At 27.6% G+C, this 19,019-nt stretch overlaps 1 protein-coding gene across 3 annotated transcripts; it reads right to left on the reverse strand.

The window, feature by feature from the left end:
- Nucleotides 1–29: 29 nt before the first annotated feature.
- On the reverse strand, nt 30–18,882 carry LOC145107380 (protein LIGHT-DEPENDENT SHORT HYPOCOTYLS 10-like). 3 transcript variants are annotated; one of them, XM_079044251.1, is made up of 2 exons: nt 18,127–18,876; nt 30–230 (listed from the first exon to the last, which is right to left on the reverse strand). In XM_079044251.1, exon 1 carries the CDS (start codon nt 18,634–18,636, stop codon nt 18,133–18,135), a length of 504 nt encoding a protein of 167 aa, XP_078900377.1. In that variant the 5' UTR covers nt 18,637–18,876; the 3' UTR covers nt 30–230; nt 18,127–18,132. The 3 variants fall into 3 exon arrangements, with proteins under 3 accessions (XP_078900377.1, XP_078900379.1, XP_078900378.1); XM_079044253.1 differs by lacking the exon at nt 30–230 and adding an exon at nt 9,641–9,985 and having other exon boundaries at nt 18,127–18,882; XM_079044252.1 differs by lacking the exon at nt 30–230 and adding an exon at nt 14,981–15,291 and having other exon boundaries at nt 18,127–18,882.
- Nucleotides 18,883–19,019: the final 137 nt, after the last annotated feature.

Below are 19,019 nucleotides of genomic sequence, written 5' to 3' on the forward strand. Positions count from 1 at the left end.
AAGCAACATATATATAGAGAGAAAAAGAGTGATTTAAAGCCATGTTTAATTGAATTACTGAAATGACCACAAACATATGGAGCGAAGTCTTAGGATTTAAGCTTATTTAGCGAAAGCGCTTTTGATTACAGATACCAGATGAAACTAGAAATTAATAGGACATTAATATAAGTTTATGTTGAATTACAAACCCAGTGCTTTCCTAATGCAGAATCCTTCCCCTATATAACCTGTTACATGAAGAAAAACAATTACAGTAGCAAAAAGAAACTATAGCACAGTGATGCACCAGTGTGCAAATCATGTATATAGTTACTGGATTTTAGGTGAAGATTTATTTTGGTATCATGGCATGGATATTAAAAGTACTATAGAACTGAGAAACTCGAAGCACACAACATAGACATCTATTGTTATTTCCATACCACGTCAGATAAAACCAAAAAATTGCTTTTTATATCATCCCAAAACAAATGCAAATTATACCAGTTGAGTAATTTTTAGTACAAGCTTACTTAATTTTTCATCTATTAGTCATACAACTTATGATAACACTAATTATCCTAATACATTTGAATACATAAACGTTGAGGTAGGCAGGTAGCATTAGGTATTTCCTACCTTATACAAACAGCGAGGTTTGGATAGTATTATATGCAAAGTGTAACGCTTCTTACTTCCTATTAAATATGAATTAGAAGCTTCATGCACAATGTTCATATGCTCTTGAAGTCGAGCTCTAACTTGGTTGAACTTCATTACTTATACCTTTTTATTGGGATTGAGAGGGCCAGCCGAAGAAAAGAAGAGCTGTTTGGTGTAAGTATAGTATTTGGTATTATCAAAGTCATTACTCTTGTAAATATTCCAATCTAATGTGAAAATATCCTTTCGTAGGAAATCATTATTTTAAATGATATCAGAGAACAAATCCCTAAACCTTAGGGATGTCAAAAAGTCCCGTGGGTTTGAAACCGAAAACCTAAAAACCGAAATCGAGAAACCCAAACCTAACCCAAATCATCAGGTTTGGGTTTAAATTTTTAAAAACCGAAAAATGAGTTTTGGGTTCGGTTTTAGTACCTCAAACCGACCCAACCCATTGGGTTTGAAACCGGCCCAACCTGTTGGGTTTGAAACCGACCCAACCCGATATTTTATTATATGTTTTTCAATGATATGCTATAATTTGACTTTATATGTAAAAGATAATATATGTCAAATGCAAAAGGAGGTGGATTTTGGTACTAAATTGCATCAAATATATGGCTTGTGTTGTTGTTTTAGTGAAACCGATTGTGTATATTCAGTAAAATCCATAGAACCAATAAACCATATAACCAATAACTATGCACATTTATGAATATTTTGTAATTTCATAACTTAACATACATATGTTCATAAATGAACATTTATATTTAATGAATATTAGTCATTTTCATGTGGTTTTATGGTTATTTGAGTTATTTTGGTTCTACGTTCAATATATATATATATATATATATATATATATATATATATATATATATATATATATATATATATATATATATGCAAAAGTTCAACAATGAACATTTTAAACCATAGAACCAAAGATTCAAGTTTTAGATATTATTATTTATCGAAAAAAAAAAATTCTAAAAATATAGAAATTCATAACTTTTTATCTTCTTTCCATTGATATCGAATTTGATAATTTTTTTTATCTGTTTAGATTCACATTGTGATTCTACACTATAAATCATTAATTTTGTATAAATTCACAGTATGAATCTGCACAAATTCACAGTGTGAATCTGCACAGATTCACAGTATGAATCTGCACAGATTTCACAGGGTGAATCTGTACAGATTCACAATGTGAATCTGAACAAATTCACAGTGTGAATCTGAACAGATCCATATATATATATATATATATATATATATATATATATATATATTAATTATCAAATTTGATATCAATGAATGGAGGGTAAAAAGTTATGAATATCTATATGTTTAGTTTTTCTTTTTTTTTGATGAAAAATTTGCTCTAAAAATTAAGAAAAGATTGATTCATTGGTTCTAACGTTTAAAATGGTTCATTTTTGAACCCAACCCTATATTATATATATATATATATATATATATATATATGAACCCACTCGCATCCATCGGTTAAATCAATCAATCTATAATGATGACAAATTTTAAAATTGAAAAATAAGTAGCACATAACAATAAAGATTAATAACTTATAATGGTAATAAACTTTAAATCACTTGTAACCATCACTTAAATCAATCAATAATAATGATGGGATATTTCAAAATTAAAAAATCAAGAGTGAAAGCTATAAAGGTTAATAACTTATAATGATAACAAACTTTAAAACATTTATAACTGTCATTTAAATCAATCTATAATACAGTTTTTTTTAAATATTGCATTTAACGTACAACCAATTGTGTATTCTAAATGGCATATAAATGTAATATATCATCTAGTTTTATATGCACATATTATACATGAACTAGTATATATTTACAATGAAGAGTATAACTAAGGAACTCATTAACATATTCATAGTAGACTACACAACTAATACTTTGGTCATTGATATTAGAATAAACAACCAGGTGATATCATAGCTATATATTATGATACGAATATACAAATATCTGATGTATTAGTTGTACATATATGACTAAATAACATATTAGTTGTATATTCCACTGTGAATATTCAACCAACTAATGTATTACATATCATATACAACTAGGTTATTTATTAATAGTATATCAAAATTTCTAACATTAGTTCTCCTATTCTCACTGAATTCAGGTTCTATAAACTCAATCTTTACAAAACTTTTAAAAGTGGTCATCCAAATCAAAATGATTAAAAATAAATGACATATCTTGTATCGTATTCATTTGAAACTCATACCTTTTCAACTTATGCTAATTAAATACGTGGTTAAATAAAATAATTTTTCTAAATAAGAACATTATTTGTATGTTTTATTACTCATATTTTTTTCTCATTCTATTTCCTTTATTGTTATCATGAGTGTATCAAATTGAAAAAGGATCACATATATATATATATATATATATATATATATATATATATATATATATATATACTGTAAATAACGTAAGACGTGACTTGACGACAATATCAAACCTCAAGTTTTTTCGAGCCGTGGCGAGGTAAGTCGTTTGTAATGCGTGACTTAAGGCGTAAATTTTGTATATAATTAATAATTTTATATATAATTTCTATTATTTTTTATTTTTACATGCATATATGATTTAAAATGAAAAACATATCCTTGGCAATGATTACATATATCAGACTTTGGAGGACAATATTTTGGTGTTTGTGATCTGGAATGTTTAAATAAGAGTAAATTACAGTTTTGGTCCCTAATATATGCATCTTTGTGTAAGTTTAGTCCTATTTTTGAAATATTGATGTTTCAAAATCCATCTTGATCCCTAACCCATTTAGTGTCTACAACTCTCCATTAAAAGTGTATATTGTTTTTGCCAATCCTCTTAACTTCAGGGATAGTTACATAAATATTTGAAAGGAAGCCTAAAAGCCGTAAGTAACCCCTAAAACCATCTCCAACTCATCTTCATTTTCCTCGTAAAATGAAGGGAAAAATTAAGTAAACAATGTTTCAGCTCTAACTGTATTCTATTTTTTACCCTATTTTTTATCTCAAAAAAAAAAAAATATTCCTAGTATATTTCATTTTGCAACTTACATAAATTGTCAAATACACTCCTTCTACTAATTAATTTTTAACAAATATATAATCTATTTTATTTCATTACAACAATATTAAATAAATTAGATTATATTTATAACACACTTATAAATAAATATTATACATGAACTCGATACATAAAAAATAAACTTTATATTTATAAGCTTTTATGAAATATATTACTGTGTTCCAAAAATTTGATATGAAATTTTTATATAGATTTAAAAAATAAATTTATATTTATGATTAATTAATATAACTACTAGATAAAAATAAACAAGAAATGTATAAATACATGAAAAGAAGGAATAAAACTGACAAGTGAAACGTCATCCTCATTTATGGAGAAATGAATAGTATTACTCCATATTTGGGCTAATACTAATCATATCTCCATAAATTGGGTAAGATTGAAGAATAATGGAAGAAAGACAAAGGAAAATACAGTTTTTTGAGGTGGGTTGGAGATGTTCTAATGCTCCATCGATCGTATCCGTCTATCACGATCAACATATCCAATGACGACAACCCCCCCCCCCCCCCCCCCCCCCCCCTATCTTTCTCGTATGTAAATCCGACATCTCTCTTCCTCCGTCTCGCATGTTATTCTGGCCACTATCTATTTAGTAAAAATAACAATACATCTAGTAATATGAAAATATAAAAGAAAAAAACAAAGGCATTTTAATTATTTCGTGCATACTTAACGAAAGGGCACTGACGGTAACTGTGGTGGGGACCATATCTGATGGATTTGGAAACCTTTAGGATGTTTGGTATCAATTTTTCAGAAGTATGAGTAAACCTACATAAAAGTGCATAGCTAATGGACCAATACTGTAAATCTACTCTTTAATTATTGACATTGTTTCCTACGTCAAAAGAAGCCATGGTACAAAGTTTTGGTACTGTTTCGTGATCTCAAACATAGATGTAAATAACCCAGAGATTTAAATATGTGAAAAATATGACGTACATTTGTGCCTTTGTAAGTAAAATGAAATGTCAAAGGACTGCTAAAAATTAATACTTTATTGCTGCGCTTTAAATCCCAAAAAGTATTATTTTTAAATTGATGATGAAACTCGACTTATTTGTACGTTTGAAAATCCAATTATGGCCATGTTTACCGAACCATAAACCAATAATAAAAGCATAATTTTTTTTAGGGAAATTGTCGGAAAAGTTATACTTTAATTTTAAGATTTTTTTTAACATAAAAGTTTGAATTATTTCATTTTCACTCAAGTTTCCAAAAGTCCTTTTTTTTTTTTTTTTTTTTTTTTTCTTTTAACAGGAAATGACATATTATCGTGTTTTTATAAATAATCGAGACTTTTATGTTAAAAAAAAATATTGAGACTAAAGTGTAACTTTCCTGAAAATATCGAGATTTTTCTGACAATTTTTATTCGTAGATGTTTAAGATTATTTCTTAGAAATGTTCTAAAAAATATAGATATAGCTAGGGGAGCAATATACATGATTTAGTCAACAAATATGTACGACTGCCTTTTACTGAAAAGGGTATATAGATTAAGTGCAAGAAACATCTTTGACTAAAACATTGTAAAACGACAAAATTGAATAAAAGTAATACCCCAATATAATCGGTAGCAGACAACCATCAAACTAGTAAAGTATGGCCCTCTCAGCGCACCAAGAATAGAGCAAGTTGTGGGTGACAAATATGCCACTGTATAGTGTATATGCATGACCTCAGGAAACAAAAAGAAAATAAACTTAAGTCCGTGTTTAATATTCCAGTAGGTTTTTTTTTTTTTTTTTTTTTTTTTTTTTTTTTTTTTACAACTGCTGTAACTTTATTAAAAACAAAAGATGCTTAGGTTTTATATAATGTTATTATGATTTCAACATTATATTATATCAAATTAGAACTTCTAGGTATTATGCAAAATAAAACCATATAGTTAAATTTTTTGTATATACATATTGAAATAATAAGACATTAACTATAAACCAACAACTCCTACGTTAAGTTGATATATAAATTTATAATTATTTTGAACTATAATAAGACATTAACTATAAAACAATAACTCTTACATTAAGTTGATATATAAATTTGTAATTATTTTGAACTATAGTATAAAATATACATCTATCAAAATCATATCATTCAGTAACATCTATCTGCAGTTTGCGTTTAAATAGAACTAAACATGGTTTTCGACTTAGTATTACACTTTAATGTTATGATTGATTGATTTAAAAATTACTTAGCTATTGATTTTCTTTTTAATTTCGATCATGATGGTTATGAATCATTTTTTGTAAGTTAACACAATGTAATTTTTTCTGTTAATTAGTTGAAAACCACTTATTTGGAAAAATAATTAAATTATAATAAAAAATAATTTTTAGATATTTTTTATTTAATTTGACTTGACGGTTTACATTTACAATATTTAAATATTTTTAAATATTTCGAAAAATAGTATTTGAATATAGTTTTAAGTTTATTTTATATTTTAGTTTGTGTTTTGGATTTAACATAATATTTTTATTTAACAAATAAGTGTATTATAATAATCATTCTAAAAGTCTACCAATAATAAGATAATAGTTGACATTTAATAACATATTTTAAGTTAACAAGTTAATTATGTTAAGTTGGAAATTGAAAGATTATGAAGGTTTCAAATGCATATGATGATAGTAAAAATGTCTCATTTATACTATAACTAGACGAATACCCGCGCATTGCACAGAATACAACAATATATTTGAAATCTTTACAAATATATATTTTTTAAATATATCAATGACGTTGTTGTTAATTCTTATATATATGATAAATCTTTTAGTAAGTTGGTATAAACATTGATTGTTTTGAATTATATGATAATATAGAGATCTTTTAAAATTCTATAATCCCAGTTGTCTCAATGACCTCTACCTGTAGGGTACTCATGAATAAAATTAAATATAATATATATGGTTTAATGATATTTATAGTTGTTATTTATGAATAAAATTATATTGTTATCTTTAAAAACAAAAACAATGTATGTTGTTTTAAATAATTACAATCAAAGAAACTAACAATATTCATCAAATAAATTTCAAAAAAGTTAAATTTCTGAAACCAAATTAAAATAATTAAGAGTTTCCAAATACGTTTTTTAAATAACTTATAACAACAATAGTTAAAAGTAACATTATATAAAAAAAATTATATTGTTACCTTTAAAAACAAAAAATAATGTTTAATGTTTTAAATAATTACAATGATAGAAATTAAAATCTCAAGCAAATAAACTTTTTAAAGTTAATTAATCATGATAACAACTATAAATATCATTAAACCATATATTATATTTAATTTTATTCATGAGTAACCTGCAAGTAGATGCAATTGAGACAATTGAGATTATGAAATTTTAAAATATGTCTACATTATCATATAATTAAAAACAAACAATGTTTATACCAACTTAATTAATCAGAAATTTAATTTTTTTAAAATTTATTTGATGAATATTGTTAGTTTATTTGATTGTAATTATTCAAAACAACAAACATTGTTTTTTTTAAAGATAACATTATAGCTTTTTATATAATATTACTAATAGCTATTCCTAATGTAAGTTATTTTTGAGCTACTTATTTGAAATTTTTTAATGATTATAAAAGATTGTTTCATGTTTTTTTTTGTTAATATATGAGTACAAATGAGGTTTACAATTATAATTTATAACTTTTAACTATTTATAAAACTGTCTCTCGATTTTTTTTAAGTTTAACTGAAATTTTGATTTAAGTTAACCGTTTAACATTATATTGAAATTAATAATTTAACTATTTTGCACAAAATCATAAATTATACAAAAGTTGTGAATTTAAAATGATAATTGCTCACATATGACAACATATTTAAACTAATAAGTTAACTATAATATGTTAAAAAGTTAAAGTAATAATTTTATAAATAGAAGTAAAATATGATATTTTAATATTGTAGTTTAGTTAATTTATGATTAGAATTTAGTTTTTATATTAAATTAACATTATTAACGAATTTATAATAATTATTAAAAATAAATTGAAAAGTCATGGAGGTTTCAAATGCATGTGGTGCAAGTAAAAATGCCTTTTTTATAAGTATATAGATATAGATATATTGATAGATATGATATTTGAAAAATAACATGTCATGTCATTTGATTTATTTGTGGCATTCTTTTTCACTACGAGTGTAAATATGCTTTTTATGCTGTTCTATTTCACTAGGAGTACATATATCCTCTCAAAACTTGATCAAGTGTACTACTAAATTGTTTTGAGATCTATTAAGGAGCAATTTGTATGTTTCCATAGCTTAAAAATGGTACTAGAAACATGTCTATTTGTGGAAATCATGTTTTCGTGTAACATGTTTCAAAACATGTATTTACATGTTGTGTCACGTGTCACACAAATTAATTATGTGTTGCGTTAGTGTTTGATATCCAAGACACGTTTTACAATTCATGTATAATTCGTGTTTTATAAATTCATCTTGTGTAAATTCGTGTCCGACTCATACAGACAACACGAAGATATGGATTGCTATGTCTAGTTCAGAGTCGTGGTTTATTTCTTTGAGCATCAAAGAGGAATAAATGGATTAAACAACAAGGAGAGATTGAAGGGCGATACAAAAATCAGGAGATTAAAACACAAATCACCCAACTTAAATGTTAAGCTTTCTTTATATATTTATCCAAAGAAAAGACAACACTTTATAAGCATCAAAACTTTTCACATTATGCTATAGTTAGTAAAGGCTATTGTACACACGTGTTTACTATACTCCTAAATCTACACCTTTAAAACAATTTGCACACGTACTCAACCTTTTAACCTTTTATATCACATCAACACCACATCATTTTATTTCTCGATATTTCACATATCTTTCAAAGAAATACTTTTTTAGAATGGATGACACACATGCTAACTACTATACTCCTAAACCTATACCTTTCGTCTACAATCATACTTGAACCCTCAATACTTGGCTGATAGACACCCTATTCGTCAAACTCCAGATACCTCTAAGCCAAATGCATTTTGGTTCAAATAAATATTCGCCTTTCAACCTTTCAATCTTTCACCAAAATTTATTATTTTTTAATAAAATAATAGTTACTATTTTCGAAATATTTAAAATATAAATAAAATAAGTATAAACAAATCATTAATAATACTTCATTTTTTCGTTAAACTAAAAATTTTAACATAAAAAAAATAAACATAATTTTATTGTTTAATTAAAATGTAATTGTTGAAAAATAATTTTATTAATTATTTTCTACATAATTAATTTTATGTTAAATAATATAACTAAATAAATGAATGAAGAAGAAAATAAGCTTTGTATTCACTTTGACTCATGGATTTGGATTCACTTTTGACAAAATAGATCAAAATATTGACCAAATGGATCCAAAATGTGGATTCACTTTTAACCCCATGGAGAGAAAGAGAGAGAGAGAGAGAGAGAGAGAGAGAGAGAGAGAGAGAGAGAGAGAGAGAGAGAGAGAGAGAGAGAGAGAGAGAGAGAGAGAGAGAGAGATAATTGGGCGTAAGTGGATTCATAGTGGTAATTAGGGTTTGCTATTCCATTACACAATCAATATGATTCTCCTTGGAAAGTTAATGTCTCGTCTTATTATGATCTTGAATCCATTGGTATTAACTTTGATGACTTCATCTCTAAAAAAAGTGGCAAATATGCAAAATAATAAATTTTGGGAGGACAATTAGACCCAAAATATAGTATATATACTTTGTTTTATAGGCTCCTTGCTTTAGTTATGATCAAATCATGTATGGTTACTGATCATATTATTAAGGAAGGTTTTACCTAGGAGTGAAGAAAGGTAATTAGGTCTAGAATAGAATAAGAGGAGCTTGGAAATCTGATTCAAACCATGTTAGGTGCGTTCCTGTCCAACCAGAAAGATCGTTGGTGCTTTACTCTTTACGGATCAAGCAAGTTTTTTTCATGCAAGCTGCTAGAAAGCATATTGAAGGGAATCACTTGGATACCACAACTTTCACAACTCTGTGGAATAACAAGATGCTGATTGAATATCATTATGGAGAGTGATTAACAAGGGGTAATATACGATACAAGAATTGATCCATAGAGGATTGCATATCTCGACTTCTATTTGTCCTATTTGTAATGAAGTCCTGAAATCTGCCCGACACCTGTGTCAGATTGCGAATTAGCCAATTAGTTGGCACACAAAATTTATATTTGGTGGGGTATTACAGTTCATACCGGAGGTCTAAAGAATAATGCATACAACTTTCAAGGAAATTTGAATGCTATCAAAGCCTTTTATGTAGTAGTAAGGGCCTATTATGGCGTGATATGGAACTACATGAATAAACATGTTTTTTATCTTGTTAAATCTAACAAGCAAAGTTTAATCTTTGACTATGTGGTATACTTTTTATTTTCTTTACGGTTAATAGGAAAAATTCTTGTAATATGTCGTGGTCTAAGTGGATGAATAATCCCCAAGAAGCTTTTCCCAATATGTAACAATGTAATTGTTTTTGCTCCATCTTGTTGGGCTTGTGGTTGGTATTGAGTATTTTTGTTGTTAAAAAAAATGGATATATATATATATATATATATATATATATATATATATATATATATATATATATATATATATATATATATACATATATTGTCCGGATGTGTGCGGACAATGTTATTTTGTAAGAATGACAGAGATATTAAGTTGTTTGGTAATGTGAATACTTACAATCTCACGTAACTATTGTTATTACCATGCATTCTCAATAATTCTCATTTATTCTTGTACTCACGCATCGTTATTCACTCGTTTTCATTTTTATATAATAAGATTATCAAGAACACACTCTGACCGACATTATGAGAGAATGAGAATCATAAAATAAATTCATATTACCCTTATTAACAATTTAATTAGTGAAAATGCATCATAATGACAATATTTATGTGAGGTTGAACATATTCACATTACCAAATAACATATTCTCTTAGTCTTAGTTATTTACAAAGAATTGTACTGTCTGCACAGTAGATGTCCATCCACATGTGAACCTAACACACACACACACACTCTCTCACTCACTCACTCACTCACACACACACACACACACACACTCTCTTTCTCTCTCTCTCTATATATATATATATATATATATATATATATATATATATATATATATATATATATATATATATATAGTAGGTTTCAATTCAAAAAAATAGAAATCTTATGATTCAACCTAGCCACATATTTCTCTTTTGCCGCTCTAGCGCACCGACATGGTGTGAGAGTTATAATCATAAATGATTATGCGGCACCGTCTGTTCCTTTTTCCATGCCACCTTCCCTACCACCACAATCGCTACCGACACCACTACCACCGCCGCTACCACCACCACGACCTCCTCTGCCACCAAACACTATAATTATATATGATTAATCACTTTTGTGAACAAACATATATGTGTAGTCCTTTATGATTAGACATATATATATATATATATATATATATATATATATATATATATATATATATATAAACATGTATACTCATATATGATTATACCTTTCAGTTATATAATCATTTATTATTACCCATTATTCCGCTGCATCGTTACATTGAAACGTTAGAGTGACAAATGAGAAATATATGATTGAGGTTGAATCTTAAGATCTCTATTTGTTTAGAATCTTAATGGAACCGACTCTCTCTCTCTTTCTCTTTCTCTCTCTCTCTATATATATATATATATACACACACACACATAGGGGCAGAACTAGCATAGAGCTAGGGGTAGCATGTGCTACACCTCAGATTTGTTCAATAACTGCAAAAGTTTTTATATGATGTTGAGGATAGTACAAGATGCTACTAAGATGCTACTCCTTGATGATATATAAGGAGCTACTCCTAATATCAATTTGGATAAATTGGCTCGATGTCAAGTCCGAAACAACAATCTGAATTTGCATAAATGCCAACTGATGTCTGTTTTTGGGATTTTGATTTCTTATATTTTGCTTTTTTACCGGCGGTGTAGTACATAATATTGGACCTGATCTTTATTTTTGTATGAAGACCAAGTGTTTGATAAAATTCATTAATGAAAAAACTTCCACCAGGGCGATATGAACGTCGAATGGGAGTGTTGGTGTCGCCAATTTGTAACATCGATGTTGATTTGTCATCTGTTTCATATACATAATCTATTTTGGATGGATATAAATTTTATGCTTATTGTTTCATTTCTTCTTGTGAGCTGTAGTTTGGAGGGCTTTTGAGCTATAGTTTGAAGAGCTTTTGACTGCTGGAATTTTTGCCTTCTGCTGGAAAAACAAATAGTTTATTTGGTAAGAGCACCAATTTTGACCATGTTTGTATCATATGGTTTCCTGAGTCCTTACAAGTAACCAGGGTTTACGTGTTGAAGTGATGTCTATTGCATATATTTTGAAGATGGAATAAGAGCAATGATGCAAGAAAGTTACTATCTACAAAACCGCTATTCATCTATCTCCCTATCTATAGAGTGCCAAATACCATATACACTATGAAGATAACTTGTGTTGATTAGAATACAATATCTAAAGAAGCTTACAAGGTTCGTAAGTTCGCTTGTGTTTCACTCACATTCTTAATTGTAGTACATAGAACTATTAAAATATGATTACTGATTGGTACTCTAGTGTTTCTTAGAATTGATACCAATTTAACTTGTGATTTTGGGTTTTGGAATAATAATGGGGATGATCAATGATCGTTTTGGGTTCTTCAGCTCCATATAACTGCTCTTCTCTTATTACATATTATTATGGGTAAAAGCTTGATAAGTTTGTGCTTCGCTTATCTTTGATGATCATCATTTTTAATTTTTTTTATCTAATTTAGTTTTATCGGGGAAAAAAAAATAATTGGGCTACACCTGGCGAAAATTTCTGGTTCGACCCATATATATATATATATATATATATATATATATATATATATATATATATATATATAGAGAGAGAGAGAGAGAGAGAGAGAGAGAGAGAGGTAAGTTCAATTGAGAAAATAAAAAAAGGTTGAGAATAGGGAATCATTCTCAGTCACTCATTTATTTTTGCCGCAAAACACTCCGTTTTACCAGCGAAAATGAGAAATGAATACACATGTGTTTCCAACAAAACATGTTTCCTTAAACTATGCTAATCATTACCTTAATATATACAAAAATATAGTTTTTTCGGTTTTTTTTTTAATTTTTAAGAAGCTATTTTTATCGAAAAATGATTTTAAATATACCAAAATTCATGATTTTTTATTCTTTACAAATAGACATCCATATTGATATAGTTTTAAGATAAAATAAAAAATTTATTTTTTTTATATTTTCAGCTATCGTTATTCGTAAGTGAATAAAAATACATCAGATTTAGTAAAGTACATTCGTTATTCACTTATGAATAAAAAATATGATTAATTTTTTTTTACAATTTAAGTATCATTCATATATGAATATAACATATAATAAACATAGTATATTCATATTTAAATATTAGACGATGCATTCACATGTAAATATTACATAATATATTCACTTGTGAATATTAGATTGTATTTTCATATGTGAATATTACATAGTATTACATGATATATCACATGTGAATATTACATAGTATATTACTTGTGAATATTAGATGATATATTCACTTATGAATATTACACAGTATATTCACATATGAATATTACAAGGTGTTTTCACAAATATATATAATTTTTATATGTTATTCATATATGAATAACATACAGACTTGCATATTTGTTTTTTGTTTCAATAATCATATACTGATTCAGGTGAGAAAACATATTCATATGTGAATATAATGTGGTAATTTAGTTTATGCATTTCATCAAATAATTGGAGTGCATACAGGTTAACTTTTTTTTTTTTAAATGTTAAAAACATGATACTTTGACTATTTAAATCTTACAAAATAGTAGATTGATAGAGAATTATATGAAATTTTTCAAAAAAAAAATGATTTGATCTTTTTCTAACCTTAATTTTGAAGTTTTATTTGATGATCGATGTTGAATGAATGATATGAAGTTGATTTTTTGTTGATTATCGATGATGTTGATCTAATGACGCTGAGAGTATAATTAATCGTAGATGTTGAAGATCTGATCGTATTTAAGCAGAATTGAAGGTTGGATTAAAAGAACCAAAAACGAATTTTTGTTGTCAATTGTTGAATGATGTTGATAAACGTGTTATTGACGAAGATCGATGAGTGATTAACACTGGTTGACGTTGATGATGGTTTAATTGAAGAAATCTGGATTATTGTTGAAGTTTGGAGGAGAAATTTAGACGATTAACGATCGATTAGGAATGAGTTTGAACTGTACGTATTTGAGATTGAAGGTTATTATCATATTTACAAGTTTGCCACCGTGTCTTTTTATGCTTAGATAAAATGATTGGCTGAGAATGATTCCCTCATTCTCAACCTTTTTTTTTTCTCAATTGAACATATATATAATCCATAATCCAGATTTCTTCAATCTTACTTGTACCCACATTACTTATCTCAAAGCCATGCGTTTTGCTACAATTCTTCTTGCCATTTCAGGTAAAAAAAACTTTGAAGGATCAATATGTCAAACAAATATCATATTTGTTTTGAGTTATATCAATTACGTTAGGATGGTACGACTTACTGTACTTGATTAAGCACAAATCCTTTTCGCTCTTTTCAAAATTGCTAGAACAATTTGTAGCATAAAATCATTATTCACATATTTAACTATTCGACCCTTACTTGAAGTACTGATTTGGTGTGCTGCTACAGCCCGAAGATTTTCACTTTTCTTGCCAAAGAGATCAAATATATCTCCTTTCAGTGGTTTAGCAGTCATAGGGAAGTTTCATTAATGTAATTTATCTTGGCCTAATTCGTGTACGAACTCTTCTATGTATTAGACTTACTTTTGTATATATGACTCCTCGCTACTTTTTGCTATAATAAATCTATCTTTCCTTTTATGTTTTTTTACTTGAAGAAATATTTTCATTTGGAATTTGAGTCATTTCTACTTCATTTTGATTTACTTCTTATTATTTATATTAATTTAATATAACTATATATTCTCTCTCTTAAAATAAATAATGATGTATGACATAGGACGCACGTTAGACAATAGCTATAAAAATATAAAAATTATCAAAATGCTATTGACTTCTGTACTAGCTAGCCTGGCACCAGTTTTGAGAACACATAAGCTCCAACACATGCTTCCTTAGTCAAACTATCATCAAAATGAGAGTCTTATTCTCGCATCCGTTCTTGATATATTTGGGCGGAACAAATTATTGGATGCAACGAAATGGAGTTTTATCTATAGTGACAATCTTTTTTTTCAACGGCAAATGTCATTTTTGATTCAAACGGGCTAGAAAGCTGCTAGAGATATATGATCTGAGAAATTAACAAGAATTTACAAAATTAAGTCGCTATGTGATAGCTAGAAATCTAAATACTAGCATAACACTAACTAGCTGCAATCAAACTAAAGCACTAATGAGCAAGAATGGCTATAGATAGTGCTTTAATTAGGATGAGATGGGACTTCTAATTAATATTGATCAACTCAAATACTTTGTGTGTATGTGATCGATGTAAGACAAATAAATAATTTTTTTTTCAATAATATTGATTGAAATCAAATATAGCTCAATAAATAAAGGAAATGAGGGATCTAATATTGGTTGGTAAATAGAACTTATGTAGCTTCTATCTTCTACACATATGATATTTAAACGAAATTACTTTCACATGTGTGGTAAAATCATAATCAAGTTCATTCTCATAAAAGAACCAGTTGCTATATATGTAGTTCAAATAATAGTTTTTGTTTAGCTTAATTAGTGCACAATTCATTTTTTCAGGGCACTATAAAATGGGGTAATATATATATATATATATATATATATATATATATATATATATATATATATATATATATATATATATATATGGTTAGGTTAATTTGAAACAGACATAATTTTATGAGATCGTGTGCCCATTTTTTAATTTAATATTCTAGTATTTTATTGTTTAAAAAATATAATATATGTAATAATCTAATATTCTAATTTTTTTTAACATATTTTATATTGAAATATTCTAAAAGCATAAAATGTTACAATATTATACATATTATATTTTTATGAACACTATAATATTAAAATATTTCACTAAAAAAAATTAGTCTCATAGTCTTACGAATTTATGTCTATATCTTAAATGAACTTTCATATATATATATATATATATATATATATATATATATATATATATATATATATATATATATATATAAATATATAAGGTTAAGAAATTTTGCGAACATAAAGATTCCCGTGAATCACAAACTTTTTCGTGTGATTTTTTTTTCTGAAAAAAAATTGACTTAAGGCATTAAGTCGGTCATATAGAAATATATTTAAAAAAAATCGAAAAAACGTACACATATAAAAATGTGAATATATGCACAAACATCGGAAATACGTATGTTAGTAAAAACTGACCATATGCCCATTTTATATATGCATATTTTTTTTTCGAATTTTTTTTGCCAATCTGCTTCTATATGAGCGACTTAATGCTTTAAGTCACTGTATTATAAAAAAATATCATACGAAAAAGTTCGCAGGTTCGACACACTATATATATATATATATATATATATATATATATATATATATATATATATATATATATATATATTCATTTCTCTCGGCTTTTGTCCACAAATGCATGGAATTAACAATGTGTTAATCTTATATTTATCACCAATATTTGGGGGAAAGGTATAGTAATTATAACATATATAGTATTCACAGAAAATATCTAAATATAAAAATAAGTGTGAAATGATGAAGTTGCCAATAAAATCATCACAATATATCTTAATCCTATTTGTTGATGTGTGTTATATATAACATCATATGTTAAAAAATATTTATATTACACACACACATATATATATATATATATATATATATATATATATATATATATATATATATATATATATATATATATATATATATGCAATTTTCAAAAGAAAACAAATAAGTATATAACAATAATGCCATTCACATGTAATTAATTTCCCACTATTTCAAATATGCTTGCCTACCTTTTAATTTCAGTTAGGTTTCAAATTAAAAAATGAATTATATGCAGTGACGGAGCTAGATGGGGCGTTGGAGTACTACAGTACCCCAAAAAATTGTTTTATATATATAAAAAATATTGTTTGTAAACATGTTTCTTGTTATTGTACCCCAACTAAAGAGATTATAACATGTTTTTTAATGTCTGATTTTGGATAACTACATATATAATACATTGACAATGTTTGTACCCCATATCAAAATTCCTGGTTCCGCCACTGATTATATGTAAACCAATTACATGTTTTTATTAGAATATATAACCAAATAGCTTCCTTACCAATTTATGTAGACATGTTTCGGGAATCTTATAGCTCACAGTACATTTCTTTGAGTTAATCGTAGAAAAGAAAGGCAGTTAACCGAGTTGGGATCGATTGGTGTTGTAATCATACCTCTAAATGTACCGAATTGTTGTATCAACCTTTGTTTTCTCCTACCTTTAAGCTATTATTTTTGTTCAGATTTGTTATATATATATATATATATATATATATATATATATATATATATATATATATATATATATATATATATATATTGGTAATTGATCAATTTTATTTTATAAATTGGTAGATAAGGTGCTGATAGCAATTTGTAACATTATTTTATAAATTAGTGAAAACGTTTCGTAGTAGTCATTAACCTTTAAAAAATATTTAATGATAATAATTGGATGATAAGAAGTTAACATATCTTTTTTCAGATATGAAGATCTTGCACCAATAGATAGGTAATGTTAGTTGGATTCTAGTGGCCATACATTAGGGCACAAAAACTGCAAAATACCTGAGTAGCAGTCTACACTAATACTGTTCATGCAAATATCATAGACCTCGTTGTTACTTGATTTTATGCATGTTTTATGTTTACCAAGTGACTGACACGGTTTGTTATTGTAATTCTAACTTCAACTCATTGCTTTTATTTTTGAAACCTTTGTAGTTAGATGTCGTCATGGATTAAGCTTTTGTTACTACTAGTACTAGATCTGACAAGATCTCTTTTATAAATATGAACTATGTAGGATTGCTTAGTGAAAAAAATATTTGATGGGAAGAACATAACTTACGATCGATCAAGAGAAATGCAGTGTGGAGCTAGAGTCTTCTCCCTTGGTTGTCTTCTTTTTCTTTTTATGAGGGATTCCCCTAGCCTTGGCTTGACATTCCTTCACCTCTCTTAGGTAAACTCGAATCGTGCTGCTAGCAAAAGGGTTTGATTCGGGTGAGCCTCCATTTTCCTCGTAGGCAGCACGAAGGCGGCCGATGAGGGCATCAAGGCTTCCCCAGGCTTGTCTAAGTGGGCAGGTACAAGGTGCCGGTGGCTCAGGCTGGCCGTAAAAGATACAACCCTGCAAGTGAACTTTAGTCTTTCCGAACTGATCCAGGTATCGGAGGAACTCGAGCACATGGTTGCTGTGGCAGTGGGCGATATGTATGGGAGGCCTTTGGTTCCTCAGGTACTGTCCGAAGGTATTCCAATCTCTTCGTTTCTGGGACTCGTAGCGGCTAGGAGAAGGTGATGGTGGATCCCCAGATGATCCATGATCTGCAATTTCTTTTCCTCTGTCATATGACATATTTAGATCATCAAAGACAGTGGAGTTTTTTGATGAATTTTGGGAATGAATCGGTGAACGAAGATCTGAAGAAGAGGAGGTCAGGGATGGTGAAAAGGGTGGTGGAACATATCGATCACATCAGTAGGACATCTGAGGTTTGATGAGATGTCATGGGGCCATATGCATCAAGCACTCTCTCTCTTTCTTCATCTCGCACTCTCTATTTTATGTATTTCTATGGTTTAATTCTTAACTGTTACGGTTTACACTTAAAAGAAACAAGATGTATCATTATTCACCTTGGATTCACTAAGTATTACACACATAGAATACCGAATTACCGATATTCTGATCTCTATTTCATTTTTATATGTATATTATATTACATGTAATTAAGCTGT

The sequence above is a fragment of the Lactuca virosa genome, chromosome 4 (genome assembly GCF_052849685.1).
Source record: "Lactuca virosa cultivar CGN04683 chromosome 4, Lactuca_virosa_CGN04683_v6, whole genome shotgun sequence".
Classification (NCBI taxonomy): Eukaryota; Viridiplantae; Streptophyta; class Magnoliopsida; order Asterales; family Asteraceae; genus Lactuca; species Lactuca virosa.